The sequence below is a fragment of the Alligator mississippiensis genome, chromosome 1 (assembly GCF_030867095.1).
Source record: "Alligator mississippiensis isolate rAllMis1 chromosome 1, rAllMis1, whole genome shotgun sequence".
In the NCBI taxonomy this organism is placed as follows: Eukaryota; Metazoa; Chordata; order Crocodylia; family Alligatoridae; genus Alligator; species Alligator mississippiensis.
The window spans coordinates 429,441,647-429,466,081 of NC_081824.1; the positions used below are offsets into that span (position 1 = coordinate 429,441,647).

The window sequence follows — 24,435 nt, forward strand, 5'->3', positions numbered from 1 at the left end:
AAGATAAAATGAAGTCACCTTCCTATCTGAAAAGCTAGATTCTATCTCCCACAAAGCCATCAGATAACACAGAGGTCCTGGGGGAAATGATGGGTGGCAGCTACCAAAATCTAAGCTCACATGCAAAAAAAAAAAAATCTTACTGAAATTCTAACAGAGTATAATTAGGATGAACAAAGCCAAGAACAACATTCTTATTAGATTTTTCAACAGTAAACCTTAACTCTTTCATGATCCATACTACTTGAAATCACTACAGCAGTCATTCCCATATCGGGGGCTACAGCATCCCAGCGTGCCTTGGGATCCTTTTAGGGTGCCACAAAGTACAACACAATGTTAGCTATGTTAGATGTGCAAACATGATTCACAAGATAAATCCAGAGATTTCAAATAGAAATTCACTGCATTAACCATTCTGACCTGTTGTGGGCTTTCCGAGGTCTTCACAATAGTAGAATTCCTCTGTTATTTTTCTGTAGTTAAAAAAAACGAATGAAAACTAAGAGCTAGCATTTTCTGAGGGGTGCCTTGAGACTAATGAGGGAGGGCTTTGAATCTAAAAAGGCTGAAAACCACTGCCTTAGAGGGAATGGAAATACGACTTACCAGTATGGGCTCAGTTCAATGGTAGCAAATTCCCTTTAAGTTACTTAAGAGGATAACCGGGAACCTATGTCGTCCCTGCAGCATGCAGCTTCAGGGTCCTTGTCTAGTGTGGAATGTAGCCCCCAGCCATCCTGAAGCTGGACAGCCCTGATGTGGAGCTAGTTAGCTGTCTTAGTCTGAAGTCAGGCAGAACACAGGCCAGGGCAGCACCTTAGAGACTCACTGGTTCAGAGAAGAAGGTGTTGTTGTGGTCAACAAAATAGCACAGCATCTGACACAGTAAGCTGCTGCCTACAAAAGGTTGTGCCTTTCTGAATTAGTTGGTCTTTAAGGTGCTATTCTGCCTTGCTTTCTGCTTACTTAATGTGGTTTAAGTCATGCATCTGTTGAAGGCTTAGTAAAGAAACACAGGATGGTTTAGAGGCACTGATTTATTTAAAACCTTTTACTACATCCATAAGGAAGAAGTGAAGAATAATACATCTAGGAATCAGGCTTCTAAAATGTTAGAAGCTAAACATTCAAAACTGAAATACAATATTCCTCAAAGTCAATATTTGATTCATCAAATAAGGAGAACATTCAAATCAATGTGTTTTCTACAATTAACATTAATGTATGTACTAGTATAGTTTAGTTTCCCTTTTTAAAATATGCAAAGAGGAACAAAAGGCATAAACAGTGAACTAAAATCTCAACATAATTATTAAACATAGGAAGTCTCTAACGATCAGTATTCAGGCTGTGAATTCATTAATAGTTTAACTGGATTATTCTATTAGTCGGAAACAATAAAGGAGAAGTACTTCCCATGGTTTTCACACTGCAAATTATCAGTTAGTACTTTGGGAGTACTTGAAGTAACAGAGCATCTGGTATCAATACAGCCTTGAATTTAACCATTTCTAACTGCCTCATTTTGATAATAGCTACAAGAAACTTACCAAGTGAAATGCCTTACTATCTGGCTTAACTTTATGTTTTTCCATATATTTGATAAGGCTGCAGTTGGTGTACCTGTAAAAAATAAATAGTGTACCCCATCAGTGATTGGACATATTGCAGAGAAAATTCATTTAGTGCTCGCAGCAGATAAAGAACAACAACACTGAAAAATATGGGTATGTCAGTTAAAAATCTGGCTTGGGCATCTACATTGGATTGGGATGTGCCTACTGGTATCTATCCACAGAACAGGCAACAGAAGATGTTTCCTCACAGCTCTTCTTGACACTAAGGAAAGATTTTCTTTTTTATCCTCCTTTTGTGTTTGTAAAATAGCATGTCCACATGTAAAACTGCTCTAGAAAATGTGTATCTGCACTAAGACCCACATGAATTAATATTCCTCTCAGCAAGTTTAAATACCCATACAAATCAGGACCATTTCATGCTGCACTAATTTAGTGCCAGTGGCTAAATTTTTGGCCTCTATGGACAGTCTTATCACTGGTATATAATGCACAGGTTGTCTTTCAGAATACTTGAAAATTCAGTTTTGTTTTGATTTTTTGCCAAAGAGTGTAATAACCCAGAAGGCAATGCAACAAACTGTTGAAAACCATTCAAAACACAAGTCAGCATGGACACCACCATCATCAACTCTTTTCATATACTTATTACACAGAATTTTTTATTTCATAGGTTTGGTACCAATCACAATCGGTAACAATTGTGAAAGGTTCCAATTAGCAATTTCAGCTTCATCCATTTCACAAATGAGACTACTTTTTGTTTACTTGTATGTAAACATATAGATAACTGGTGTTTGACTAATTTTTCTCCACTTGAATAGCGCAACGGATTAATATTTAATAAATCCCCATTTAAGTCGCAATCATTTGTATTCATCATTTATAGTATTGCCACAAAATGGTGCCCACTATAGAAAAGATTCCACCCCTGGAGATTTTAATTAAGATAAAACAGACAATTTCTAAAGAAATCTCAGCAAAACGTTAACTTACGTGTTTCTTCTGAAGTCTTTCATTAATGTTGAATGTTCAGGCATCTTTTTAATGTCCTCCCAATCTTTATCTGTAAGATCAACATTCATTGATACTTTATGACTATCTTTAGTGTGGAGGGGTGGGGAAGAGAGACAATGACATTTATAGTACCCCTCTCATCTATTATCCCTTTTCATCTGCCTAACTTTCATTTTGCACTCCCTGAACAGGAGATCTGTGCACCCCTAAGTCCCCTCCTCACAGGAAACCACTAGGAACAGACCCTGGCTATGTGCTAATTGACTCCTAAGTTAAGAAATTTATGGCATATGCAGTAATGCAGGCTCATGCTCAGGCCATTTGCAAGTATGCCCTGCTAACCTGCTCCAACACCTGAAAGTACACTAGTAAGGCTGCCCTGGGGGTCATTTCTAGCAGTCACTCTCCAAATCAGGGGTGAGCAAAATACAGCCTGTAGGCCACATCCGGCCCGCTAAGCCATTCCATCTGGCCTGTGAGGCCCCTAAAAAATTTAGAAAATTAATATTTATCTGTGCTTGGTTCCCATCAAAGATGACAGGAGCCTGGGGCAGTAGGACCCAGGGGAAGGCCCAGCAGGCTCCTGCAACAGCAGGGCCCGCCTGGCCCCACCCCCCACAACCGGAAGCCCCTGCCTAGATCATATAGCTCTTCATGGCTGCACTGGTGCGGGAAACTCAGGTAAGAAAGGGGGGGGGGGCAGGGGAGGACCACGAGTATTGCCCCAGTCCTCAGGGCCAGGCCAGCTTAGCTCCTCTTCTTTGGGGCTGCACCAGCAGGGAGAAGGGGGAGCTGATCTGACTCAATAGAGCCCCTGCCTGCCAGGACCCTGCGCTTCTGCTGTCCTGCTCTGGGCTCTGCCGGTGCTGGCCCCATGCTCCTGCTGGCTCCTGCACCTGCTCACTCCCAGTGCCCTCCCGGCCCCATGGTACAGGCGGGGGGCAGCACGCAGCCCCACTCCCCCCGCTTGGTGGCAGGGAAAGAGCTGGGGCTGAGCGCGGGGGAAAAGTGTTTGCTGCTGCTGCTGCCTGCCTGGAGTTCACACTGCAGTAGGCTGCAATATGGCTGCTACTGCTGCCTCCGTGCTGCCCAGTGTGCAAGCTCCAGGTGGGCAGCAGCAGCAAACACTGCCCAGCGCAGTAAGCTGGGGGGCCCGCTTTCCTCTGTGCTGAACAGCTGCTGCCGCAACAGCACAACCTCAGTGGGTGAGCCCGGAGTCAGCCCAGCCTGGCAGCAGTGGTGGGTTATAAGCTGGTGCTGAGCATGAGGAAAAGCGGCCTTGCCAGCAGTCCCTGCTGCAGCTGTTCGCAGCCCGCATGGGCCTGCCTGTGCCTGCTCAGGACAGCCCTGCATGAGCTGCAAGTGGCTGCAGCAGGGAATGCCAGCCATGGGGCAGGGGAGGGGCCACTTTTCCCCCACACTTGGGGGGGGGGGCACTAGGAGTGAGTGGGCATGGGAGCCAGCAGGACCATGGGGCCCGTGCCGGTGGGGCCCAGAGCAGGGCAGCAGGGTACAGGGTCCCGGCTGGCAGGGGCTCTATGGAGCCGGGCCAGTTCCCTGCCTCCCTGCTCATGCAGTCCAGCTCAGCTCCACAGACTCCTGCCACCCTGTGCCCTGCTTTGGGCCCCACCGGTGCTGGCCCTGGGCCATTGGTTCCAAGACATTGAGACATTGGTCCCAAGATGGCGACCAGGGCGCGGGGCACCTATCAATGGGCAAGGCTACCCATGCGGCCCTTGACAGCTTGCCAAAACCAGGTAAGCGGCCCTCTGCCTGAAACAATTGCCCTCCCCTGCTCCAAATGCTGGAGAGTCAGTTCCTGAGACTGGCTGCGGAAAGAGGCCCTAGAACAGCCTCATCAAGATGTGTCCATGTTTGGAGCGTACGTGAAGAAGCAGGTGGGCAGAGAGTAATCAGAAACTGTTTAGCCAGGATGTGTGCTGCTGCTCCCACTGTATAGACATGCCCTTAAGTACCATCCCAGGTCCAACTGCAGCAACATTTTACATGCAAGTAACGTTGCACCAGAAAACACTGAAGACAGACAGCAAAGCACCCTCCCAGATAACATTTCCTTGACTTATATAAAGAAAATAGCAATTTTTATGCAGTATAGAAAATAACAGCATGAGATTTTGGCACAGATTCTTTCATTTTTAAGGTGATTTTATTTAGGTGATCTGATTTTCAATGGTATTAGCCATAAAAACACTGATGAATCAGATGGTCTGCCTCTAACTGAAACAAAATGCTGTAGCTGTTCAAAAAGACCACTGAACAATGAGTAAGATATCCTAGGAAACACCAGGTGGACAGAGAAAAAGTTGCTACCATGTGACACAGACCCCTTGTGCCATTGTAAATCTGTTCTAACCCAGAAAATGCTGCCCCAAAACAGCTGCTTGTTTGCATGCTTGTGCTTTGAGGTTCCCTTTCTTACAGCAATTTCATTTGTATAACTATGCCCTAAGAGCTTATCTATATACAAAGATAAAACTAAGTAGCTGAAAGCGAGATGGTAGTGAACAAAAACAAAAATGCAGTAAGGCTTCATGTGAATGTTCTCATCTAGAAGTAAAGTGGCCTTAGCTCACTTCAGCTTAAACATATTCGGAAACAAACAAAGGACTAAAACAAATTTACTTCTGAAGGAGGACATCTGCATGGGTATTTCATGTGTGAAGTTAATGAACATAAGTTAAACTGAAGGAGGAATGGATAAAAATAGAAAATTACGACTGGCTAAGAAATGTATCTGAGTGCTTCCACTTTTGTTTTTTCCCCCCTATTTTTTCCTCTTTTCCATTTGTCTGTCATTGTTCTAATTACAGTCAATTAGAAATGACAGGAGAAAGGGAGTCAATAATAAACTATTATATTTTCAGAAAGAAGTAAAAACCTTCACACCACACTGTGACCTTCAGACAAGGTCACCCAAAGTTATTACAAAACAAACAATTTTAAAATCCTACAAGCTCACAGAGAATTTCACAGACACAGTATGTGCCACAAAGCATTCAGAGACTAAATGAAGCAAGATAAATGCAAGAAAATATAGGAGCTAGATTAAAAGTAGGAGAAGAATGGCTTGATGAAAAAACAGGATTTTACAGAAAGCTTTTAAAACAGGAAAGGGCAAAAGATGAAGAAAGGAAGATCATTCCCAGAATTTAGAGCAGCATGATAGACCGCATGAAGTCAAGAGTAGGATATGCAGACTAAGTAGTTAAAAGAAAAGAAGTAAGTTGGAGGAAATGAAGTATGTAGATAGAACAGGATAATAGAGCTTACAGGTAAGGACATAGCTTGAACTCCATATGAAAGGAAAAACAAGTGCAATAAAGATATTTTCACAAGGTTGCAGAAGGTGACTAGTAACACCAGCAGGCTGAAGGTACAGTTGAGGAAGATACAGGCGATGAGAAGTGAGATAGCCATATATTCAAAATAAAACTTCTTCCCCTTTGACAAAACAGCAGAGCCATATAAACATGAAGATGGCCCATTAACCCAACAGATAATCAGGGACATCTGGTGAAACAAAGTATGAGTAAGGTTGAGGGGAAGAGGTAGTATGAAATCTTCTGTTCACAATTTCCTTTAGATTTGAGTTTACCGGGTCTTTATTCTTGGGGGAAAAGACCTAATTATCTATCTCAGAATTATTTTCTACTCAAAAAAATATTTGAACTGAAAATGCAAATTAGTTTGGGTTTTGCATCAACAAAAGATTTGAAAAAAATATTTAATGTTAGTGCAATGTTTTTTTTGCAGAACTGGCAGTCATCTACAAATTATGTAAGCACCAGAGAAGATGCCCAGAAATACAGGTCATGTTTTCATTTCCCTTATTAAAACTAAATCCTTTTAAATGATAAAACATGGTATACACAAATAAATTTCAAAACTATTCCATCATTGGTAGTAGAAAAACAGACTTTGTAGCAGAATTACACCCTAGATTTTGTATATCACAAAGCAAAGGTCGTATATGAACAGCTTTATTTCTTTGATCAGCTGTAACCTCCATAACAAAGACACGAACAATTTAGATTACAGATATCTTCTGTATTTGAACAGCAATAAAGTTACAATACATACCTGCTGGAAATCCCATTACGTTGAATATTCTGTCCAGCTGGTCATGGTGATAAGGATTACTAGTTTTGATGTCTTCTTGTCGACAGTGGAATATTGGCTCTGATGTTAGCAACTCTGCAAATATACACCCTATAGCCCAAATATCTTTAAAGGAAGGAGAAAAGTAGTAAATATCAAATAGATCTTTCCTCCTTCTCCTCCCCACTCCAATAGACAAACACACATAAAACCCCACTTCGTATCTTCATCAGTTGGAAACATTAATCCTTAACTAATTTTGGCTTCTAAGAGATAAGATTCCTGAATTCCAAAATAAAACTTAAGCATTATATGAGCGCAGTAATTCAAATTTTACCTTTAGGCTACAATAGTGTACAGCATAGTATTTTTCTATATTTACAGTGGCTTGATATAAAGAAAGCTGAGAAACAGTATCTAGAGGTTTGCTTACTAGTCACTGCTACAGAAATTAGTTGATTAATAATCACTCATCAGACAACTTATAAAGGACTGTCTAGCCACCAAAAAATAATTTAGAAACTGACTGATCTTCACATTGGCAACTTCAAAATGTTCATGTGATTTTCCCTTTCCTTTTTTTGTTGTCGTTGTCATTCTTATATTTTAAATATCCAGTCAGCGATAAGTAAGTGCTAGCAGGAAATAAATAGCCCCAAAGGTGCTTGTTCTAAAGAATGTTTAGAAAGAAAGTATGACTCTACAAATATTTCAGCCAATTCACTGTCAAAACAATCTTCTAACACTGCAGGGAGGGGACAGGAAAAAAAAAAGTAGAAGCTTTACCATATGCCTTAGTTTGGCAGGTCAGACGGTTTGTATGTTCTGAGATTTTTTTTTTTTAAGACTCCTTATATTTGAGTATTAAATATTTGAGATACTTAACTGAACCTCACAAAGCTATACAGAACCTTGAATGAAGAGTAAAAGGCCAAGAACAAGGACAGAAGTGAAAGACACATGCAGTAGAATCCCATTATTCAATTTTTAAGTCCTTTAAACAGTCAAAAAGTACCAGGAAGGGAGAATTCTGTAGTCTCACTCTCTCTCTCCTTGTACCTCTATAATGATCATAAAAAAATATTATTGAAACACTAAAGAGAACCCCAGCCTGCTGTCAAGCCTGCCTTGCACCAGTCCGCTTGCCCCACCAAGCCTTTTCTCTTACATTCAGTTCTTCAGCGTGGTATTTGACAGCCAAGCACTGAGCGTGGCAGAGCGATATCACGGTCCCACTGAAGCTGTTCAAAGCAGATCAATACTGGCAGGGGAAGCAGGTGAGGAAACTGATTTTCCCCCACTTCTCTGGTGGTTCTTTGAGATGGACTGAAATGGAGGGGAAACCTACTGGTAAATTATCTGTTGCAAGTCACTTATCTTTACCAGGAACTGCCTTGAGTTAAAATTTTGGGTCACAACCTCTCACCGTCTCCCACTGAATAGCAAGCTTAAACAAGTCTCATTTTCCATAAAAAAATTGAATAGTTTCTTGGGGGGAAGGGGGCAGAAAGAAACCAAACAGAAAGACAAGTAAATAAAAGGAGTGGCACAGTCACAGCAACCCTTCCTCTTGCAGCACAGATTCTAATGAGGACAGGATCTTCTCCAGTTTGAAAACATCTTAATCCTAAGATTTGCTTTACACACTTGTTAAAATCTAAGTAGCAAAAAGTCTAATAATCAAATCCATGTATAATGGATTATGACAATAGTTGTAAAAGTCATATCCCCGTTTTTTTTATTGCAAGTAGTAGTAAGTTCCCCCCTGACAGGTAAAAAAATCAACCATTTACAATTATACTGCTTCAGAGCATTTGAAAGCAGCGTACAAATGAAGGCCACTTACAGATGTTAAAAAAAAAAAAGAGGCGATTTTCTTCAAACTCTGTATGCCCCCACACCAAGCACAGCATATGCCCAGAAGAGGCATTACATTAATTGGGATGCACCTCACCCAATGCCTGTATAGACTGGGCGCTTCAGTGAGGCTTTTTTGGCACTTTCATCTAATAGCTGATTGAATCAGCTTTAAATAAAAGTACCAAAAAGCCCTGCTGAAGTGTGTCATCTATACAGACATTGAAGAACCAGGTTGCACTAACACACTGACTCTTCCAGTAAAGTGTTGGGTTTTTTTTCCCATGTCTGTCAGCAGTCTAAGAGCTTATTTATTAAGTCAGTGTAAAAACTGCCTCACTAAATACAGTTCAAGGCTCAATATTTCCACAAGAAAGTCAATGGCAATTTTAACTCTTTTACATTCCTCTACTCTAGGTATTCTCGTGAAAAAGTCTCTACTATGCAGGCATCTTGCTCAAGTAATTGAGATGTCCCATATTTTACTTACCAATAGCTTTGGTATAATGCCGTGCTCCAAGAAGTAATTCTGGAGCTCGATACCAGAACGTTACCACTACTGGATCCAAGTCTGCTAAAGGCTTCAGAGGTGAATTAAATAATCGGGCAAAGCCCATGTCAGCTGCAAAATTAAAAAAAAAAGAAGAAAGAAAACAAAAATGCTTTTAAATTATAACAGCCCAGATTAATCAATGAATTGACTGAGATAATTTGTTAGCACCACAGTCACTGTGCTAACAAGCAAACACAAGGCAGTAACTAAGAATCCTGTTAGTCTAAACTTCATCACTTTCTTATAGCATTTGTTGAAGTTACTGGTGCCATTGACTATAAAGTGCATCATTATAAATCATTATTAACAAAAGCAATTTAGCATCAAGAATTTACCACTGTCCTAAAAAAGCATGTCAGCTCATCTCTCACTCTTAAAACACTGGTAAATCCAGATGCTCTTTCAAAAAAGATCATACAAAATCCAGGCACAATGCTAATTCTGTAATGGTTAGAATGATTTGTAATACATGCATGTCTATATATAACTGCCTCCTAAAAAAGAAGCAGTTCTAACCCAATGACAGCCTTTCTTCCCTGGAAGCCTTTTCTGCCAAAAAATATTACCAGTACCAGAATAAAGGCAGAGCTGAACTCTTTTAAATGTTTCATCTATTTTGGGAACGCCACCCTATGAATATTCCAGAAAAATATCTAAATTGCTACATAGGATTTGTAATCGACAGCTTCTCAAAGTCTCAATTATATGGAATTTAGATGGTACAGGACAAAGTGTATAGAGGGTAGAACATGCAGGGATTCCCCAACCAAATCAGATTGTTTCAAGTCCCAAACACCAAGGAACTTGGTATGGTTATGAGACTTACAGATGGTGAGAAGGACTGAGAAAACTGGATGAAGCCTATAGCTGTTTTGACAGAGGAGTTAAGCTCAGCTCATACATAACATCTCACAGCTACTAACAGAAACTTACATAGTAAATACAGAAATCTAATTCTGCTCCACAATCTGAAACAACTATTTGCCTCCATGTGCATGCCTATTTAAGATATTTATTGCAATTTAAAAATAAATGTTTTACAATTTTCTATATTAAATATATCATGATAATCCAACATATGATGAATTCAAAGGTATCTATGAAAAATGTATAGAAAAACTAATCCATAAAAAGTAAATTTATCACTCACGCTAACACAAAAAGTCTATCAAGCTTATTTTATGTTAAATATACCAGTTATGTATTTTTTAGAAAAGTGTTAATACTAGAGAAGTGGAAGCCCTTGATATGGGAATACTTCTACATTCTTTCCCTACTGTTGTAAAGTTGTTTAAAAATAGAAAAATATTCATTCTGATAATACAAGGAAATAAAAGTTTTTCCCACTATTGGGACTGGATGGCTCAGAGGACTGGTGGTATGGTATGGCAATATTTCACCTGTCCATCAACAAATTCTAACTAAATTTAGTAGTAATCTAAAGTTATTCCCAAATTACTTTGCAAATAGCTACCAATTATGAAATAAGTAAGTTGGTGGTCTATGTGCAATTATAATTGCATCACAACAGACGCTAACATGCCTGTAGATTGACCTATGTTCTTACTCTTAGAAGGTCGCGCTCTATGATGAACAAAACTAATGGGAAAAAATTTCACTTCTGCTGTCCATGCTACACCTTTTTGCAGAGAGAAAACCTTAAAAACTTTACAATCAATCTTAAACCTCAAAAGGGTGCTAAAACCTTTCAGTGTAGATTTTCTGAAGTGCTCAGACTTGGCCTAACTTTACTGCTGTTCAAGTCAGTGGTAAAATTCTCAGGCTTTAATGAAGTAAGAGTTTAGCTAACACTGAGAACTTCAGGAAGAACCTACAGTTAAATAGCATACTAGTAATTAACGGTTTGTTTCAAATAAGCAAAACAGTAGCATACAATGCAACATTGCAGAAGAATACTCTCATAAGAGAAAGCATGAGGGAAAAATGTAAGCAATGTTTTTTAAAAAAAAAAGTCTCCCGGGTTGGACTGCAAGACTATATTAGATAATTACATAGATTGGGCATATTAAGAAATTATTGGTGCATCGATAGCATAACAGTGCACACCATGGTAGTACTTTGTACAGTTAGACTATAATTAATTATTCATTCATTTTTATTTTTTTTAATGTAGAATAACTGAGGCTGTAAATTATTCTTTCACTGTGAAAGTAATCTCCCACTAGAAGAGGGTTGAATATTAGGAAAAGTTTTGGTTTTCCCCAACCTCCCAAATAATTTTGAATATGTTTACTGTTCATTCTAAACATTTCTCTCTAAATTAAGGTTTTCTGAACTTTAAGACCCCTTCTGCCACATATCATCCAGGAGCCAGGCTACCCTTTCAGGAGCAGTTGAAGCCAACAACTGCCTTGAACAGTTTTTACTATAAAAATTAATATTTATAATAATGAAAGCTACCTATTTAGATTTTATAAAAAGAAACAAGGTGCTGTCTTGGCACTTTGATTGTAAAAGGAGGCAATTCTAAAACCTCACTAATTCTATATTTGTTTTTGCACCTCTGTGTCCTATATTAATCTCCCCCACCCCCGCAGTATGGCAGATATTCCCCCCATCAAGATCTTGTGCACAAGTATAATATCAAAAAGCCAGTCACTCAGAAAATAGCTTCAAATAAAGTGTCCAGTAGCATACTAGTAATAGAGAAACTATTTTAAGTGATGCAACTGCACCGTCAGAACATTCTAACTTAAATGCTACACTGGGACTTAGCAAAGATGTAACATACCAATTTTTACTCTTCCTCGCTCAGGACCTTCACCCATAACTAAAATATTAGCAGGTTTCTGTGGAAAAAAAATAAATATACAATACATATACCAAGATAAACCTAAACATTTGTCTCTGAAACAATATGTTAGCTTTGTTTCACCAGTTTTAAACCAAATTCATTTTGAGGAAGTGATCATTTTTACTGTGGTAAAGCTGTGCAAGAATATAGACACAAGGCTTTCCTTTGCTACATCTGCCTCTAAGATATGCCCTTACATCTTTTCTTTAACAGGCTTTGTCACTACATTCCCCAGAGTAACTGCCACGGAGGTTTCTTTCTTCTACTTGCAAGAGCAAGCAACATAAGCTTTCAAGCCTTCAACCAAGAACACTTCATGAATTCAGCACCACAGCAGGAGATACTACTTCTCACTGCCTCTTCCTCAAAACACCCCCGAAAACAAAGGACCAGGCGGTCATCTCTATGCCACGTTTTGCCCAGAGTTGAGGCACATTTCCAGACAGATATTTTATATGAACAAGAAAATTCTCAAGCAAAATACAGGATGGTCATTAATCATGGTATAACAGGTAATCCCTCAGATACATATTCCGCATAACCTTAATACTATTAGACAGAAGGTAAGGCAGGGTGGCAACTTACAGACTAACTGGTTCAGAGAAGCAAGAGATTTTGCAGGTTAAGGCCTGCTTTAGTAGATGCTATGAATACTAATGTTAAGTGGCTTTTTACTTTGTGATACTGATTACCAATTAGGATGCTTCCCTTCTTTTTCTATCTACCAACAAAATAAGTTAAAACACAGTGCGAGAACTCTAGAGAGCAGCAGGTTAGCGCCATCCATTGTTCTTATGGTGCTCCAAATTCTTAATCTTCAGAGTCTTTCCTGGCCTTGTGCCCCAATTTCATCTGGTCTTTGTGCCACTAGTTGCCTTTTTTTCTACTTTTTTCTCCTCTCTCTTTTTTTTAAATAAGCTAATCTTTACCTAGCAGTCAGACAAGCATAAATTCCTCAAAGGCTAACATAAATTAAATTTAATGTGTGTGCATAAATTGAAGTTAAATTAAGGATATTACTCAGTTTGAGAAAGCCAGAAAATTCAGCGTCTATAGCCATATTCAGAGTCCAAAACCACATTTAACTACAAGATGTTTAAGCAGCAGGTCATTTTTATATAAGCACTCACACCACAACATCCCGCCAAAAGACAACAAATTAATGACAGAATTACAGCTCTAGATTCGATTTCCTGGTTTAAAACTAATTTTAAAAAAAGATAACTAATGTTATATAGTACTACTGTTTTTTTCATGTTGCCAAAAAGAGACATCTTAAGCAAGGAAAAGTTAACACAGTAGATCACAACAGCTCTGAAGAAGTGACCACAATATACTACAAATATTAATTTAGACAAATTCCAAAGTTAAAATTATTGAGAATATTACAACCCTTGGGCTGTTGTGGAAGTAGTTATTTAGAAACTTTAAAAAAAACCTGAATTTGAAGTGCAACTCATAAGAAATTATGGTAATATGAAACGAGCATTAAAAAAATAAGTGCCTCAAGACAATTTTTGCTAGATTAACGTATTTTTGGTGTGAAAGGCTTGAACATGACTTTATTACTATAACTGCATAATTAAAGTATTGGCATATAGCGGGAATTTGTGTTGTCACATTTTCTGTGTAGACCAGTTAAAAATAATAATAATTAAAAAAAGGAACTTGGAGGAGTGCTATGAAGACACAATATTGTAAAGTAGACAAAAATCACATATTTTATTTTCCTAATAGCCAGAACAGCTTCACATTAAAGATCACACTGATTTACACTAGCACAACAATAATATGCAAAAGAACCTGAGTACAGACAATTTGTATATGGTGAACAGTAATACTGCAATACTAAAAAATGTAAAACAAAAGGGTCAGCAAACCCCACCTCCCCAAAAAACCCCACCAAAACACAAAACTAAAAATCTATTTTCAGAGGACAGTCCAAGAACCTTAAGTTTTCCTGTAATCCAGGAATTTTTGTTAATATGGGACAAAGGTCATTCAAAAGAATTTTATCTAATGGAACAAAAAGCACCCACTTCAGAATTCAGGGAAATTTAAAGCTTGAGGCCTGTACCAACTATCATTACTTATAAACCTTGTATTTAAGAAAGCTTAAGGAAATGCAAATGCTTTTATTCCTCTTTGGAATTCTCTGTGGCATAATCCACCATCCTAGATTCGAAGTAAAATCGGAGAATGGTATTACAAAATGCACATGGAAGCAAGTTTGTCACTGGTATCTCTGACAGCTTGTATTTTCTCTTTGGCCCATAGGCTTCTCGCCCTGTGAGTGATGGTTTGTCAGGTAGGGCTGCAGTCAGAGAAGATAACTTTGCCTCTCTTGGTTCGCCAGTCAAGAAGGGATGCCTTTCACAAACTCTGTAGAGTTACACATGGGTTTTGCTGCTCTCTTAAGAGAGACAGCTTGAGGTTAACTATACAAAAGCAATTTTCTTAGGAGCACAGGAATAAAACAAGAACTGTTTTCATGTGGTTGGCATCTAGACTAATTTAAGCACAATGTTTAGCCTAGATCAGTGGTTTTTAAGCTTTCTGGCTGCATATGCTTTTACCTGTAAAATACTGCTACTTGTACCCTCTACACCTGACACATCCATCAGCACCTATGAGAACACATGCCTATGCCATTACTTATCTTCTGTTGATGAATCAGAATCTTCATCATCACTATTAAAACTTAGTAATGTACCACTGGGCAGAGCATTGTGTAACCCTGAGGATATGCATACCCCAGTTTGAAAAAAGCACTGGTCTAAATTCTCATCTATTATTGAGAAAAGGAAAAGAAAAGGTCTTACTCCTCTCAATAGCAACGTTCCCCTCTGAACAAACACAGACTTTTCCTTGCTGTTCCAAAGATTCATTTTTCAATCTCTTCCACACTTATTTACAAAGTCCCTTTTATCCAGGCCAAATTCTCTGACATAAATGGAGGTAAAGTGTTAGTTCTACAGTTTATGATTACAGCTCTTCTGACTTCCCAGTTCAACTGTTACAGAATTAATTGCAGATAAGGTAATATAATAGATAATGGTATATATTTGCATCCTACCTTCACCCCAGATTTTATCCACAGAGGTGAAGGGATTCCTTTTAGTGCCATTTAAGACTCCCCTCCCCCCACAAAAAAACAAAACAAAAAAAGCCAAACCCTAACCTTCTGGTTCCAACCAACAGATCAGAAGCAAGTAGAACTCCTTTCTCCTTTTATTTATGATTAGAAAAAGTCACAAATTTAGTTTTCATATGATCTGGTCCTACACAAGTCACTCAGAGGGATACTAAACCTTCTGCCACAATGCTACCCATGGTTTGGGGGTTTTTTTGACAACAAAAGCCTGTCACTAACCTTCTCAAGTAAGGAATTTCATCCCATGATGCATAAGCAAGGAATCTGACTGCTCATATGGATCATTAATTAGAGGTCATTTGTTAACACCAGGTATTCATGAAAGTTTAACCAACACATTGCTATTGACATAATTAGTTCAGCAGAGCATGTTCACGTGTAGCTGCCTTTGTTGTTCCCTGTGATGCTGTGTATAAACATTTTGGTATGCCTTACAGACCTGGAGAACCGTAGTATGGGAGCTTGAGGTCAGGTCTCCGTACTCAAGTGGAATGTCTCCATTTCAGTCACACACAGTCTACTCTTTCACACTACTTTTCTACTGTGCCACCTAAAACCATGGATAATGCATAGCTCACGAAGCTCTGTTGCCAACTTTAAAGGACAGTGATAACCATTTTTTATATTGCTCAACCTGCACAAACTTAGAATGGTTCTGGATAAGCAGCGAAGCACTACTCAGGGCCCCTGTAGAATCTTTAAGTCAATATGGAGGTGTCTAGCTCATTTAGGTACTTTCAAGTTCAAGTGATAATTGAACAAGGGCTTTTTGGAGAACAACTCTGCATTTAGAAGCCTCAGTTTTGCTATGCTCTTTATTAGATCTAGCCCTATGTTAAAGAGTTAAAAATAAAGAGAGCATGTATGAGTAATGAGAAACATAGGGAAGCTGTAATTACTCCAAAAAGGAAACACTGCAAATACACATACACACAAAGTCAGAATAAAGGTTACATTTAAAAGAAATGCAGACTATTTTATCTGAAAGAGCACAGTATAGGGCATTCAACTATAAGTGTATAAAACAGGGTGAGGAAAATGCAACATCTAAAGTCTAAAAATCAGTTTAATGTAATCTGCGACCACGGCCCTTAATATGCTTTAATATTAATTAGAGGCATCCCTCAATTTATGCTGTACACGCATTCCTGGAAAATGACACAACTCAAATTTGCATAAAGGGAAACCACTTTACAGTGTAACAAATAGGGAAACATTCCGAGACCTGGACTGTACCGACTCCCAAACCCATTTCTACCACTTCAAGACAACTCTGGTGCTCACCAACAGCAGACAGCACACACAAGCACAGGGTGGTGGTGAATGTTACCATAAAATAGGGATGGAAACTACAGAAACATGGCGCAGACAATGAGCAAGGAGCACAGCCACATACGAGACTGTATTTTAGTGTGTGTCACTCTCACAATGCACCGCACAAAGCAGGCAATTGCGGGCTTCCACCACACCAATCACATAAGAGCAAATTTGCACATATAGAACCTGCATAAAGCAAGGGAAACCTGTAGGGGTATACTGTAAATGATTCATCAGCCTGATGAAGGGAATTTGTACCTGAAAGCTTGCAAAGAAGATTTTTTCCAGCTATTTGAGTTGGTCTAATAAGAAATATAATATTAAATTAGATAGTTATTGGACAACATAGTAATATGCTGTATTGTGCATTTCTATACCTTAATGGGCTTGGGTTTTTTGTTTTTTATTTTAACTCTGAATTTTCCTGGATTTATACTGCTTGGTTCTATGGTAGTAAAAATATCCTTGTGAAGATTGAACCATAAATTAATTTACTATTTGTATGACTTCAGGAACCCTTATCACAGACAAGAACCTTATTATGCAAGGTATCATTACACAGAAACAGACTACAATCCATGCCTCAAAAATCTTACAATCTAAGTGTGTAACAGATGACAGCATACAAGGTAACATGAATTAGCAGATAGAGGGTGCTAGTTTAATACATGCTCAGAGGTTTGTATTAAGCTTTTTTGTAAATCTCCAGACAAAAGGCTTAAAATCCCTAAAAGTGCTTTCACTGACTCATAAGATATGGAACTCAGTAACTCAACATAAAATGGAGCTACTATACAAGCTGACATGGCAGCTTTTCTAGATCCTAAGGCTCTTTGTGGTAGTTTACACTATATGCATGTTTACTAGGTTGTAGTCTCCCTGTTGCAGGTGTCATGCCACTTCAAAAAAGGGTCAGGAAATATCAGATTAAAGTACATTAAAGAATTAAAAGGTTCACATTTTTCACTTAGAAAGACATGGATGTGAGTTCTGGAAGAACTCTGATTAGCTGCAAAGAATTTCTCAAAAGAAACCACAGAGAAATATTTAAAGCTGGTGGGAGAGTCTGTTTTCCACACACAAAGCAACAGTAAAAAGCTACACATAAAGCAACAGTTTTTCTTTTAATAAATATACCCATTTTGAGGACTTGTCCTAGAAAAAGTAACTGAATCCACTGTCACAGAGGAGTCTAGCAATTATAAATTATGGTTAAAAGGTCCAGTTATACAAAGCCGCCACTTGAAGGAAAGCAATCTTTCCGATTTATCTGAGCAACCTTTTTAAATGGGTTTCTTCAAAAAACTTGGCAGACAATTATAGACAAAACGGATCTAAATACACCTGCAATGTTAACATCATTCTTTTTACTTCCCTCTTCCCTTGATGGTAATTAAGAAAGCTTAACTCAACTGCCTAGATTAAACTAAAGAAAAACCATGCATTTCAGCAGTTCTGAATATACTAAAAACAACACCTTGCAAAAACAGCCATGAAAAGAAAACACCAGGCATTCTCAAGTAAACACATGTTTACTCACCTCCTCCAGAAGGAAACAATGTATTTAAGCCAACTTTACTTAAATGCAACTGTGCAAATGTCTGTGGAAAGCTGTTAAGATTTATAACATATACCAAAATAATAACAATTAGATCTTTGCAAAGATCCACAAATAGATATTTCACCAAGACTTGAACTGACTGTTGCAGGGAGGAAAACAATATTTAAAAAGTTAAAGAAAATGCTATCCTAAAACATGTGGATTGTAAACCTGGATTTTTCATACTTCTTGCCTGACACCTGGCCAAGTCACATCTGATGACTTAGTTCCATACAACTGTCTGCAGTGCTAAATTCATCAACATTTGCAGTGTGCTTTTAAATCCCAAGATAAACAGGCTACCTCAACTGAAAAAAAAGCTAATGAAGTGGAAGACATTTTGTAGTAATACTGCATTTACTCAAATAGAAGACAAGATCCCCTCTTTCCCCTCAAATCAAAATAAGGAAAAGAGCTCCTGACCATATATTCACATACAAGGGAACCTCATTAAATACACTGCTTCGAAAAGAAGCATGTTCTCAGTAATGGACAACAACTATGAAGTTGTTTAAATGCAGTCAACACTGAGTATGACTACAACACATGACCTATATTGAGCAAATATACTGATGGGAACCTACCACAAAGATAGGTTAGCTCAGCCACTCTGAATAAGATACATGGTAGTGCCCATCATACTTAGTTCCCCTCAGTGCTGACTCTTTTTCAAGTCATGGTGAGCCACTACATTGAATACATTTTTATTTCCTCCTCAATCCCACAGCTGAGCTGTGCTTTTCTTTCCCATTTCTTCACGAGCCTTATTAGTCTGGCAAACATCAAATAGGGTCCTAAATAGGCTGAGAGAAGGTAGCAAGAGATATTCTGGGTGGACTGTCACATAAGATTAGTGTGGCCCTGCCTGGCATGAAATGGAGATGGACTAGGTTGCCCTGCGCCTCATCTGCATATACATTTTTGGAGGATCCTAGGACCCAGTTCCAGTCACGGGGCAGGCTAATTACCACATACTTTGTGAGCATATCTGGAATACACACACACATACTGAACAGTGCTGAGCTATGGGGTTAAAATCATGGTATGAAATGTTGTTGGCTGTGCTGGGGCCCAACCCAGAGAACTATATGGGGGTTGTACTATATGACCTCTGGAGGTCCCTACCAGCCCTACTTCTCTACGATTCTTCATGAAATCATGAGCCTTTTGGCTCTGGACTAGTAGCATGCATAGTTTGTACTAAGTCTAAGTAGGTACAAAAGTGCTGCTTAAAGGCGTGTTTAATGGAATTATCTGTGCAGCAGTTTCAAAAAAGTTACAACGCACCAATTCTGGATGAACTAAGTCTATGGGTAGTTGTAGTACAAAGTCATTTTTTTCAAATTTGTTCCTCACTTCCAGTGCAGGGGGCTGGACCCAATGATTTTGCGAGGTCCCTTCCAGCCCTTTACAATCTATGAATCTAAGGGGGAGGGAGAGGGGGGGGCAGAGGGCAATGGGGACACCTGACCCCCCACATTTATTTGCCCTGCCGTAACAGTGGAAGGGGGACAAATTCAAGGCAAACCTCCAATAATGAGACTCTATACCTGGAAAATTGTAACAAATTTATACATTTTCCATTTATAGAATCTAATCACTGGAGGGTTGTTTTATATTCAAGGTCATATTATACTCAAGTAAATAACACTTCTTTAAAGAACAAAGTCTGTGGTAAACACTGTGTAGAAATAAACATGGAATTCTAAAATTTTAGTGGTGTAATGCAATGAAAGGTATGTTAGAGAGGCAATAGAAGCTTAACATTCTGGAACCATGTCATAACCCCTTGCCCTCTGCTTGCCATGTGTCCCCTTCTAATATGTATAACCATCTTCAGACATTATGGTTAAGGTAAAATATGCTAGTTGTAAATAAAAATGTTACCCCTTTATACCAGAAACAAAATTCAGAGGAATGAATCCCTCAGCTTCAGTTTTTGGCAGAATTTAGGCTTTCATTAAGAAAATTAAGTTTCTACACTTAGTAGAAAAATGAGCTTAAAAATCTAAACTGTACATAAATCAGTAAGTTTTTGTCTCCTCCTGCCTGCAAACAGCTTATAGATCTCTGCAGCTCTTCAAAGCTTTGCCAAAGTTTTAATTAGCAAGCTACCAATCAGTTTTACTACTGCTAGTCAGAAACTTATTCTTGGCAATTTTATTGCCTACCAACATCCTGGTTTCATGCTATACCAGGGAAAACTATGAGCAGCAGCAATGGCAGCAAAAATTCACAGATGAGAAAAAGTAGAGGAAACTTCCCTTCCCATACTCTATTTCTTCATGTGGCACTAGAAATGGAATAAGAGAATCCCCTCATCCTTTCACATAGCACCTGAGAGGCTTAACTTCTGAAAAGGACCAGGAAACATCTCCCTAAAAGCCTATCATACTCCATCTGTCATACCAGACTTCTTACCAGGGCACTGCTGTACTCCATTCCTCTTTTGTAGCTACATTTGGGCAGATAAGCTTTTAACCTCTAGCTAATAGGTAACAGTAAATTATTTGACCTGTGACTAATATGTCACTAATAGCTTGTACTAGATTGCCCCTCCAGCACAGTAATTTGCATTAGACATTCCTGTGTACTATAAAAAGGGCTCCTTAATGCAATTACAAACACAATGAGAATGCTAAGTTCTTTCAGAGGGCAGATTCACATAATTCAGAGCTGATATATTTTGTATTTGGAATATTAAAAGCCAAATCAGTATTTAAGTTACAGGGTTCAAGTTCAGTCTATCAAAAAAAAAAACTGAGGCACACTGCTCATGACTTCAACTCCACAATGTAAGTGTTGATTTGCTATGGCACCTCATCCATATGCTTGGTGGCTAGAAGTGAGCAAATGACCTAGTAATTTCTTGCTTTTAAGAGGGATATTTGCTGAATGTTTGCTTGTGAAAGTCTCTCCTGACCTGAAACATGAAAGTTAGAATTCTGACACCTAGCACTGGAGTACAACTAGTATGCAACAGTCATCAGTGCATACGACCCCACTCTTGATGATGAAGAAGTCCACAAGGAACAGTTCTACTGTGATCCTAACACAGTCCTGACTGCCAATGCCTAGAAAGACAAGCTCATCCTCATGGGGGACTTCAACACAAGAGTTGGGCAACACTCTTAACTCTGGAGTGGCACCATTGGGAAAGAGGGGGTGCAGAAAGTCAACTCCAATGGTATGCCCCTTCTTCAGCAAATGTGCAAAGCATGACTTGCTCATCACAAATATCATCTTCAGAAAGAGTGACAAATATAAAAACACTTGGAAACAGCCACGTTCAAATCACTGGCACCTTCTTGACTGTCAGAGTGCACAATCGTACTGATGTCCATATCACCCAAGTCCTGAGAGGTGCAGATGACTGCTGAACAGACCACCATTTAGTCAGCTCAATCATGGACATGCAGCTTGCACCACAACACCATAAACAATTAAAAGGAATGCAAAAGAGATTTAACATCCAGGCACTCCAAGACCAAGCTAGATGTGAGGCTCTTCAACAATGCCTTACTGAGAGGCTCTCTGAACTACCTGATGACATCAAGGACATCCAGACACACTGGGAGGAGCTTAAGAATGTTATTCGCAAGACATGCACTAAATCAATTGGATATTCCACTTACCATCACCAGATTGTTTTGATGAGAACAATGAGGAAATCCTAGCACTTATCCATCAGAAGAGCGCTGCATTCTGCAGTTGGCAAAATGAACCCTCCAACCAAAAAAACGAGAGGCTTACCACTTGCTCAAAGCTGTATTTCAGAGGAGGCTAACAGGACATCAAGAACCAGTGGTGGCAAGCGAAGGCTATGGAGATCCAGAGTTTCGCTTACCAATATGACATGAGAAGCTTCTTTCAAAGCAATAAAAGCCATCCATGAGCCACATTCCAATGGCCCAATCCCCTGGGAATCCCAATATGGCTCCACCCTTCTCATGGACAATGTATCCATCAAGCAACACTGGAAGGAGCACTTCAAGACTAACTTAACCATGAATCTGAGGTCTCAGTTGCCACCATTAAGTCCATCCCTCAACACCCAGTAACAGAACTTCTTGCTGATCCCCCATACTTCAAGGAAGCCTAGCATGCCATTACTCAGACCAAGAACAATAAGGCGCCAGGCCCAGATGGCATCCCTACAGAGATCTTCAAAGCTGGTGGAACAGCACTAATGCAAAAATTTCACCAACTTCTCATCAAAATATGGGTTAACAAGGAAGTTCCTGTGCGACATTAAAAGACATTTAAATCCGTGTCTGTGTCCGAATCATTGAATCTTTCCAAATTGATTCGGAGGGTTCTGAATTGATTTGGAGAGATTAAAGGGTCTCCTGATTCAATTCATATTCAGAGATATGGCCACCAAATTGGGCCAAGTCTCCGCTGAATCGAATCGGCGACCAAAGCTTCGCACAGCCCTAATATCGAAGTCATCTTAAGCATCTAGAATGGTTCCATCAGCATTGCCTCAGGAAGGTTCTTCGCATTACATGGGAAGACCACTGCATTAATGCCAGCATTCTCTCTGCAGAGAGGACAACCAGCATCAAGGCAAGTATCATTAAACATCAACTTCACTGGGCTTGCTACTATGTACAGGTGGCTGACACTCATCTCCTGAAACAAGTCCTTTTCTCTCAACTTAGTCATGGTAAGAGGACCTGTGGAGGACAGAGGAAGTGCTACCAGGATATCCTGAAAGAATACCTTAAGAAGAGTGGCTCCAACCCTACAAATTGGGAAGTGCTGGCTTGTAACAGTTCTCAATGGTGCTGTACCATACATCAAGCTACAGCCCACTTCAAAGAAAACCATTTTGCTCAGGAAGCCAAGAAATGGTAGAAGAAGGAAAGCATATGACATCCTGGCCAACAGCTGTGGCCCCCCACATCATATCTGTGGAAAAAACTTGCAGAGCATGGATTGGACTCCTCAGCTACCTTAAAACTCACCAGTAATCCCCTCCGACAGACATCATCCTTGTATCAAGGCATAGCTGATGTAATAAATAGCATATTTTTCCTCTAAAAATAAGTTTGGTTTAAATTAAAAACACTGCATGAGCTGTTCTACCTTTCGTAAAATGTTTGCCTTTCTAGCCTTAGGCTTTAAAACGGATGCTGTTAAGGCCTTAATTTCAGGCCCAACAAGCATTTAAACTCAAAAATAAAGGCACAACACAGGAACCAGTCCAAATTCATAGCTACAACTGTACACAAAGCCACCATTCATTATTGTAGGGCAGTGGTTCTCAACATTTTTAGGTCCCAAGCACCCTTCCCAACTTTTTTGAATTTGGTGTCACCCCAGTTGTGCTCCCTTAACTTACCTCAGTGGTTCTCAACTCAGTGTGGCTGTCACCACCATCATATGAAGTGCCTCGCTTGCCAGTTGTACAAATGAACACGGAAGGTCTGCAGCATGAGTGCACTCCTCTGTCTCATTAGGATCCCCTGATAAGCATACAGGAGACAGGAAAGTCAGCTCATGCTGCAGCCCTTCCTAGTTTTACCCCACATGACACCTCCTGGAAACAGAGGCATACAGAGCAGGTGAAACTGTCCCACACACCTCTATTGCTCTATAAGCTGGGTGACAGCGACCACGAGCTGATCACCTTCACCATCCGCCGAAAAGCTGGCAAGTCAGTCAGCAACATGGAAGTCCTTGACTTCAGGAAAGCATACTTTGACAAGCTCAGGAGGATTGTCAGTGGGGCCCTAAGGGACCATGACCCCAGGGAGAGGGGAGTTCAAGAAGAGTGGTTGCTCCTCAAGGGAGCGATCCTCAATGCACAAGCTAAGTCTATTCCATCTCAGAGGAAAGGCAGCAAGAAGGCACAGCAGCCCCCCTGGCTCTCCAGGGACATAGCAGACCTCCTGAGGCTAAAAAGAAAGGCCTACAAAGGATGGAGGATGGGAGTCACCTCCAAGGAGGATTATTCTGCAGTGGTCCGGTCCTGCAGGGAGCATACCAGGAAAGCCAAGGCTGCAACTGAACTCCAACTAGCTTCGATCATCAAGGACAATAAAAAGTCCTTTTTCAGATACGTGGGGAGCCAGAGGAAAAGCAGGGGCAACATTGGACCCCTGCTGAACCAGATGGGGCAACTGACAACTGACGCCCAGGAAAAAGCCAACCTATTAAATGGGTACTTTGCGTCGGTCTTTCATCAGTCCCATGGGACACCCATGCCCGCTACGGGACAGGGAAGTCTGGGTGAGGGTGATCCCCTGCCCTCCATTAATGCTGACTTTGTGAAGGAACATCTTGAGAAGCTGGATACCTTCAAGTCAGCCGGCCCTGACAATCTACACCCCAGGGTACTCAAGAAACTGGCGAGCATCATAGCCCAGCCTCTAGCACGGATCTTTGAGAACTCCTGGTGCTCTGGCCTAGTGCCCG

At 39.9% G+C, this 24,435-nt stretch overlaps 1 protein-coding gene across 5 annotated transcripts in view; it reads right to left on the reverse strand.

The window, feature by feature from the left end:
* Window positions 1–24,435, reverse strand: part of CDK8 (cyclin dependent kinase 8) — a 126,903-nt gene that overhangs the window by 14,247 nt on the left and 88,221 nt on the right. For 3 of the 5 annotated variants that reach the window (XM_006274419.4, XM_006274418.4, XM_019497370.2), the window contains 5 exons: window positions 11,879–11,936; window positions 9,064–9,195; window positions 6,699–6,842; window positions 2,577–2,646; window positions 1,554–1,626 (listed from right to left, as the gene is read on the reverse strand). In XM_006274419.4, coding sequence (XP_006274481.1) covers window positions 1,554–1,626; window positions 2,577–2,646; window positions 6,699–6,842; window positions 9,064–9,195; window positions 11,879–11,936 — 477 coding nt within the window. The remainder of the gene's footprint in view (window positions 1–1,553; window positions 1,627–2,576; window positions 2,647–6,698; window positions 6,843–9,063; window positions 9,196–11,878; window positions 11,937–24,435) is intronic. The other 2 variants (XM_059720344.1, XM_019497371.2) reach the window with 1 other exon arrangement.